Here is an 8,783-nt window from a genome sequence, read left to right on the forward strand (position 1 = left end):
ACACCATTTTATATAAAGGACTGGAGTGTCCTTGAATTGTAGTATCAATCCTCTATGGATATCGAGGGATGACTCTATTTTGTTAGCCTGGGGCTTGCTGCTTCCTTTAATTGCCTCTTTCTAATCCAGTTGACTTTCCTTTGTTAAATAAAGTAGCAATTTAAATGGCTTTTAAAAATAAAATAAAATAAGGGAAGGCTTAGTGCATAAAGTTTTCATTATTCTACCTGCTTGGAACAGATGCCTTCCAGAGTAGCGTTCCACTTTAGGAAGGTTTCTTGGCACAAACCTCAAACTTCGTGCAGAGAATGGGAATCCACGACTTTCTTAGAATTAAAAACACTCGTGCACTTTTATTATAACATCTATAAATGTTTGTCTTGTTTTAATGGGTAGACACACTGGTATGTTGAAACTTGCCTGATTGTAGCCAGAGATACCAGTTATTTTAGACAGAAACCAGATGACAAACATTACATTCCTTTTGTGCCCATCTGAGGTAACAACACAGGCATAAAGGCTCATTTCTTTTTAGCTAATTCATGGAATTCCAAGAAAATGATGTTTCAGTTTCACCATCATAGGAATTGCATGGTTTTCTTTGCCTGCATGTAGAAGTGTAGAATTGTCCACCTGACTGTGTAATCAGTGGACGTTCTTTCCCAGCTGCCAAGCTCTGGATTTTGTTTAGGTCCATTCAGAGCTCTGTGAAGATTGTTCAGTCTCATGATGGAGAGAAGACACAGGGCTATTTTTGTCGGTGTCTGTTGATTTGCGTGCCTTCTGCCCTAGAAAATCTGTTTTCCCCGTGTTTCTGTCCCCTGTGAAGACAGATGAAAGCCACAGGGAAAACTCTCCATTTCTCATTCACAGTAATTCTACAGTTTATGAATTGATAGTATCAGTAGTTGACCAAGAACGACTATATCAGGAAATCCAAGAACTGTCATGGGATCTACATACCTTAGAAGTCAAAATTCAATTTCTGAATTTTGTACATGAAGAAAAAACAGGTTTTTTTTTGGTGCCAGAAATTAAACTCAGGACCTTGTGCTAGCCAGGCAGGTGCTATGCCACTGAGCTATATCCCTGCCCGATGAAGAAAATATTTACAAAGCAAATCAATCTAATATTTTAGTACTTCCAAGACTTTTTTCCTTTTCAGAGTTTTCTCTAGAAAATTTTCTCCAGACATTTCTCAGAAATTTCGGTCATTTCTGAGTAATTCGCATGTAAACATGAACATTATGTGAAAAATACGTGTGTGCTTAGTGATAAAGGAGGGGAAGTCTGTTTAAGGTTTAAATAGGTGAAAGTTATCATCTGGAAGCATGCTTTTCAAATGAGGAAAATTCATATATATTAGGGTATATATAGTTACCAAAAGAAAAGTTTGAAATATTTGATATATTTATTAAAAGAAAATGTGCATGTATATCATCACCAATTTAGGAAAATTCAGATATGACAATTGATTTTAAAACATTTGACCATCATTTTGGTCAGTAATGACTATTACTTCTTTATCTTCATGGTCTTCCATTGCCATTTTTTGGAATCACTAAAAATCTCTCTCTGATTGACTAGATTCACTCTGTTAACATGTATTAACAGGTGATTACCCCATCATGAAACTGTTACACCAGGACAGAACTTCATTATGTGTATACTATGTTTTTGAACAAATATGAAAGTTGTTCCCTTCTGGCAGAAATACATGTTTGAATTTGGCTTTTGATCATTGTGAAGTAGAGTTATCTTTCAGATGTGTCTCCGAGGTGCTAAATTTACCTTGTTTTTTTTTCTTTCATTGTTTCCTTCGGATGTGGCTGCTATGTTGACCATCTGTATCTCTACTGCTGGACTTTTTTTCCCATCATAAGGAAACCTCCCAAGGTAAGCAGTGACATGGAGCACAGCAACCCGTGCATAACACCTGTCTCTTTAGGGAGAAAGATGGCATTCTAATTTAAAACTCAAACTACAGACAATTCATGTTACTAGTAATATAAAATTAGAATGTCACACTGCAATTACAAAGCACTTTCTCATATTATTTCCTTCTTAAAATATTCGCTGATCCCCAGACACACGTTGGTTGATTGTTTCTGCTTTCTTGGTAATGAGAGGAGGTTCAGCAAGACAAAGGGCACCTCCTTGTTCTCAGGCTGAGTGAGTGGGGTGTGACCACCCTAGAGGGCAAGAGGGCACCACCAGTAACATCCCAGAATGAGTGTGGCCACTGTGATTATAGGTTGCACAAACTGTCTTTCTCTGTGCCTGCTAAGAAGACTCAGTATCTTTGGAAAGGTTTTCCACTTTTAGGTAGAGATCCCACTGTCCATCAGTTCTATATGTTCCATCAGAGATCCTAGCCAATCACAATGTCTGCTGTGTGGAATTGTCCCCTCACTGCTCTGGCCAACTTTTGATGTTGTGTTTACCATTGGGGAAGCCCAAAAGTTAGAGAACAGATGGGGGAGAGGTGGGGGAGAGGTAAGAAGTAAGGGATCTGTGACATGATTAAAGATCGATTTTGTTACCAGTGGACATTTTATGGAATATCCGAGGAATGCTTAATATCAAAAATAATAAGACATTTGGCCGTGCCCTGGCCAGTGATGCTGATTATAGCCATGGTTCCTAAGATGGGATTAGCAGAGGTCATACATACCTATGCTATATTATCCATTCAGAATCTAAGACATGTTGGGTGAGGGTATGGAATCTGGAATAGACAAGGCTTACTTTTCCCTGGGTTTATACAGAAAAATCTAACTTAGTTCTTGGATTATGCAAACCCACAAAAATGCCATTTCATGTTTTATAGTTACTGAAAGCATCATTAGAAAATTTCCCTGCTCCTGGAAGATCTGAATCTCCTTTATCTAACTCTTCTTTCTCCTGCTACTTATTCCCAGAAGCTTCCAAGCATACTGTCAGTTTTGTGATATATTTACTTCTTTCCTCATAGAAAGAGGCACTGAAATACTGAACAATCCACAGGTGGCTTCGTAGTGAAAGAAAGTACTGAAATTGAGAAACACAAAAACGTTTTAAACAATCGTTACTTTCTAGCCTGAATATATAGCCCTTGGTTTTGCTAAGTGTCCTGTTGATAATGCGTAAGAAGTATCATGAAATTTTCAAAGTAAAATTTATGTGAAATCACCATGTTAAAATATATTTCTTAAATATTTAACATTAATACACATTTTATGTCTATAATATACACATAATAAGGCACATCTGGAAAGAATAAAGATCATCTTGAATTCAAATAAGTAGTGCAAATAGAGAATAAGATTTAAAAAGACACAAGTAGATACAGGACTTTCCTTGTAGAAACTGTAAATATTGAAAATGATGGAAGAAAAAAAGAAACTTTTAATGATTACAGAAGAGTGAATTTTTTAGCTAGGTGCTGGGGTACGTGCCTGTAGTCCCAGAACTTTGGAACACTTGAGCCTATAAATGTAAGACCAGCCTGGTCTTAAATTTATAACAGGACCCCAACTCATAAACAGTTTTTCTTTGTTCATACGAAAGCATCAGAAAAGATAGTGTGATTCAGTTTAACAACTGATACAAACGATGCATGGATTAGGCCTAGTCCTTCTGATGGGGGGTGGGCTAGCGGGTACATGCACAATGTAATATAAAATCAGTTGTGTTAAAGACCACAGAGGTAAACATATGTGAAATATATGGGATGAAAATGTATTTTCTGATTTCTGCAGTCAGAAATGGCAAATTAGATCACCAGTGCCACCTTTCTGCAGTCAGAAATGGCAAATTAGATCACCAGTGCCACCTTTTCTACAAAGGACAGCTAGGACTGGGCAGGCTGATTATTAAAATATGTGCTTTGACGCATGGGAGATATACCAAGTTTAGTGAGCAACTGCTAGATCAAGATCTAAAAGCAAGTGAGCATTTAGAGAAGTTAACCTACTGCTTTGGAATATGCCATTTAGGAATAAACAGGTAAAGGCAAAGCAACGTTGCTGAGAGCTTTTTGGGATTCAAGGGAACAACAGTGTTATAGTTTATGTTCTGCCAGAGGTAGAATCCTTGGTAATCTCCTTGTACTTTGGATTGGCAAAGTAGATTGGCACCCAGCTTTAGGTGAGGTGTAAAAGGGAAACAGAAGTAAACCAGCCCTCACAGAGACTGCTGGGGGTTGGAAGACATTTGTGAGATGTAGGAAACCTTACGTAGTAACACTGGATCAAAGTGATGCTAGAATACTGGTTCCCATAAACACCTGGCAGAAAGCAGATGTAATCCTAAATCTTTAAAGTTTCCACAAACCTTTTAAAAATACACCGTCCAAGGCTGGGGATGTGGCTTCGTGATAGAGTACTCAGCCTAGGATGCACAAAGCCCTGGGCTCTATTCCCAGCACTGCAGAAAAACAGAAAACATGTGTAGCACACAAAAATAAAGAGGGTACATGACAAGATAATGCTGCCTATGGAAGAACCATCAAAAATAATAAAAATAGAAACAGAATCATGAATATTTCACAGCTGTCCAAATTGTTAGATGCAAACTTTAAAATAATATTTATTAGTAAATGTGTGTAGTACATAATGAATACATTCATCATGGAAAATTGATACCCACAGATATCACATCTTAGTCCTTTTTATTTCCCCTTCCCTTCCTCTCTTTCCCTTCTCCTTCATCCTAGATCCCCTTCCCATTTGCAAAAAGATCTTTGTCTTTTGTTTTGCTCTTCAAATTATCTATACTTGGATTTCTTGTATAAGAGAAATCATGTGATATTTAACATTTGTGTCTGATTTTTTCACTTGGTGTTCCAATCTCAACAGGCATCCATTTACCTACAGATGACTCCAACTTAGCGTTTTATGGTTGAGTAGTACTCCTTTATCAATATAAAGGAGATGAACATTAGACAGGTTAACCTAACTCCTTGAGAGATTAGGTTGTAGATACAACTTTAAAAGAAATACACTTAACTGTGTTTAAGGAAGTAAAACACTATAGATTGAAAAATATTAGAATTGGAAGTTATAAAAAGTGGCAAAACAGATGGAAAAAACAACTCAGTAGAAATTTCAATTTGAGAAACCCAAACCTCGAGTCAAGAATTTAAGATTTAGCAGCAGAATGGATGCAACTGAAAAGAGAATTAAATAACTGGAAGATAAATTAGAAAATTTTGAAATGAAGTACAAAAGAGACAGATGGCATTGGAATAACTGAACATACACCTTTGTGTGTGTGTGTGTGTGTGTGAACATCCACCTTTACAAACAAAAAACAAGACAAAAAACCAGAGTCCTAACATCCTTCACAAAAATTAACTCAAAATGGATAACCGGTCTAGACATAAAGTGCAAAACTATAGCACCTGTTGATTACATGGGAGAAAATTTAGGTGTTGTTGTGACCTTTTTAGGCGACATTGCCAAAAGCATGATCCCTGAAAGAAAGCATTGATAAGTGGAACTTCATTAAAACTGAAAACTTCTCTTTTGCCAAAGACATTGTTAAGAGAGTGGAAGGACAAGCTACAGACTGCGACAAAATATTTTTAAATCCTGATATGGGACTTTACCCAAAATATACAAAGAAGTCTTAATACTCAGTGGTAAGAAACAAATTAAAAAATGAAAAGATCTAAAGAGATATCTTACCAAAGAAAGTGCACAGAGGGCAATATTGCACATAAAGTAGTCAGTGGCATGTCATTAGAGCATTGCACATTAAAACAGTAATGGAATACTACTCCCTACCTGTTAGAATGTTAGAATGACTAAAACCCCAAAATTTGACAGCACCACAGCTAGTAAAGATGTGGAGCAATAGAAGCTTTGTCATCACTGATAGAAATAATGAATGGGATAGCCGTTCTAGAAGACAGCCTCCAGCTTCTCACAAAATTACCTATAATCTTACCAGACGATCCAGCAATCAGTGTTTCTACTCCCTCATACAAGTTGAAAACTGACATCTGCCCAGAATTCTGCACACAAGTGTTTATAGCAGCTTCGTTCATAAATGTCCTTTGGTGAATTAAATACACCCAGTATATCTATGCATATTATTGAGTGATAAGAGAATTGTGCTGTCCTTCTGTGAAAAGACGTAGAGAAACCTTAAATACACATTGCTAAGTGAAAGAAATCAATCTTGAAAAGGCTGCATGTTCTATAAATCTATATGATACTTCAAAATAGGCAAAACTATACAGATATTAAAAGGCAACGAGTCGCCAAAGACCTTTGTGACACAATGACTATGGACAAAGTGGGAAAAGGAAAGGACAGGAGAGGCCACAGGACAAGAGAGGAAAAGAGACTGGCTGGAACAAAAGGACACACACCAGTTGAGAACAAAGAAGATTCAAACACGGGGCGTGGTGGGGCATGCCTGTACTCCCAGCACTCAGAAGGCTGAGCAGGAGGATCACCACAAGTTTGATGCCAGCCTGGGCTATGTAGTGAGTTCAGGATCCAGCCAGACCCCCTCTCAAAAAAAAGATTCAAGTCTGGATATATTGTTAGTCACCCTCACCAATGGACAGAGCCACTGAGCCAGAGGAAACTTGTTGCTATGACTCTTTTCTCAGGAATGCCCAAGTGCCTTGCTGGCCTATGTTACCAATGATCTCTTCTATAAATGTCACCCGGGCCTGGCTGGACAGGAAAGTGCCTCTGGGCACTGCAGACCTCAGGACCAATTCTCTTGTCATTACTTTGACTCTTTCCAAGGAATATTTTTTTTTTTTGGTTTTTCTCCGGTACCGGGAACCGAACTCACGACCTTGCGCTTGCCAGGCAGGCGCTTTTGCTGCTGAGCTAAATCCCCAGCCCCCCAAGGAATATTTATTGACATAGCTGGTGTTTGGGCAGTTGCTGAAGTTATGTCTAATTATATAATAATGGTAAATAATTATTATAATAATCATTGAGCTGTGGTTTGCAGTTTCTGTTACCAGTAAGCATTGTGCATAAGAACTATCTAGGATAGGAGTGCTAATTAGGAGGAGGGGAGGGTTTGTCAAAGGGAAAGAGAGTCAGGGACTAGGAGACAGGGAAATCATGCTGCCTGGGGCAGTGGGGAGAGGAGGAAGAGCCAATTTACTGAGAACCCAGGCTCCCATAAATGCTGCTGTTGCTGCTGCTGCTGCTGCTGCTGCTGTGGTTAGGGTTGAGAGTTCCTGTACCTCTCTCCAAATTGGGTTTCTTTTTCTTTTTCTTTTTCTTTTTTTTGGTACCAAAAATTGAACTCAGGATCTCATGCTTGCCAGGCAGGCAATATACTGTTGAGCTATATCCCCAGCCATGATTGTCTGTTTTACCTAAATTCTTTTTCCCTAAGTGTTGTATTAGGGCAAGAACATAATGAAGATATTCTTAAAAGTTATTTTCAGTTTTTTATATGGCATGTGTAATGGGGCATAACAATAGAAAGGGAAATGTTATATCTGTATAGATTGCTTTGTACCATATCTTTGGATGTTTCCTTTGATAAGTGCCATATTTTATAAAGTGGTGCTCCTAAGTGGAGAAACTTTTATTTCAGCATAGACCAGGGGTGGTGAGCCTGTGGCATGCCTGCCACAGCAGACTCTTTGTATCACTGAAAGTTCTGAAAGGTTTGCCATCACTGCCGTAGACTCTGTGCATACCTTTTAATTCTTTCACCAGTTGTGTATTACGCAGAATTTATAGTGGAAAGTTCTATTTCTCTAATGAAGAAAAATAAGATTTTGGACAAATATGAAGACCCCTGCTATATACCTCTTATGTAGTTAAAAAAGAGAGAAGCGCCTTTGTCATACAATTCTCAGAGTGGAAGTGTCCTTCCCTCTCAGTATGACTGCAGTTTCCAGTACAAAGTTTCAGTTTTAGACAGATTGGAAACAGGTTAAAGGGGGTAAATTGCTTGTTAGTTTAGCGGCCTGCTGATAAACTTTGGATCTTGACAGTAAATAATACAGAGGAAGGAAAGGGATTATTCTGTTTGTTGGACTATATAAGACAAATTTAGGGGGAAAGAAGGAGTTGGGGGAAAATGTAAATATTTGCAAAATCATTTTGTTTAGGGTCATATGCTGTTTTACTTAGTTTACTTGTTTTAAACTCATGATTGTTGTATTTAATGTCTTTCAATTTAGTGTATGATTTATGTGAATAATTTGATCTTGTGAATTAAATTGAACGTCAAGGTTTTCAGTCCCACTTCTGTGTATATAAATGTGTTGGCAAAAACCGTGAGCTGAAGAAATTGATAGCATTATAGCAAAAGAAAAAAAAGTTTTTTCTTCCTGTGGTGCTAGGAATGAAACCCAGGGCCTTGTGGTGCGAGGCAAGCGCTCTACCATTGAGCTACACTCCCATCCCTAGCTGGTACTTCTTGAAGGCCATAGTCTTTAAAGAAGTACATTGCTGTATAGCAAATACTAACTTTAAGGAATTGCTCAGAAAGAAGAGGAAACTTATGTACACCTTTGCTACCTGAGGTGTTTTCCAACCTGTGACTGCCTTCATTTTCTCTTGCCTCCTCTGTTTTGCTGTTGTGAATTTGTAAGACAAGCATTGGATCTTGAGAAAAATTCTAGACCAGCAGCACTGTTAAATACAGTAGCCGTTTAGCTACTTACTTTATGAGTGTGCAAAACATGGCTGGGATGAGTTGAGATGAAGTGTAAACTACACACCCGATTTCTAAAACATAATTCGGGGTAACAAAGAGAATGCAAGAAAATATTTTGGATATATTGGATTTTTTTTTTTTTTTTTTTT

The 8,783-nt window shown here is 37.9% G+C and overlaps 1 protein-coding gene across 3 annotated transcripts in view; it reads left to right on the forward strand.

Moving 5' to 3' along the window:
• Positions 1-8,783, forward strand: part of Kif13a (kinesin family member 13A) — a 175,132-nt gene that overhangs the window by 54,820 nt on the left and 111,529 nt on the right. For all 3 annotated transcript variants that reach the window (XM_013503818.1, XM_013503819.1, XM_005403395.2), the window contains exon 3: positions 1,884-1,896. In XM_013503818.1, coding sequence (XP_013359272.1) covers positions 1,884-1,896 — 13 coding nt within the window. The remainder of the gene's footprint in view (positions 1-1,883; positions 1,897-8,783) is intronic.

This window comes from Chinchilla lanigera, unplaced genomic scaffold (genome assembly GCF_000276665.1).
Source record: "Chinchilla lanigera isolate Chin_1 unplaced genomic scaffold, ChiLan1.0 scaffold00082, whole genome shotgun sequence".
Classification (NCBI taxonomy): Eukaryota; Metazoa; Chordata; class Mammalia; order Rodentia; family Chinchillidae; genus Chinchilla; species Chinchilla lanigera.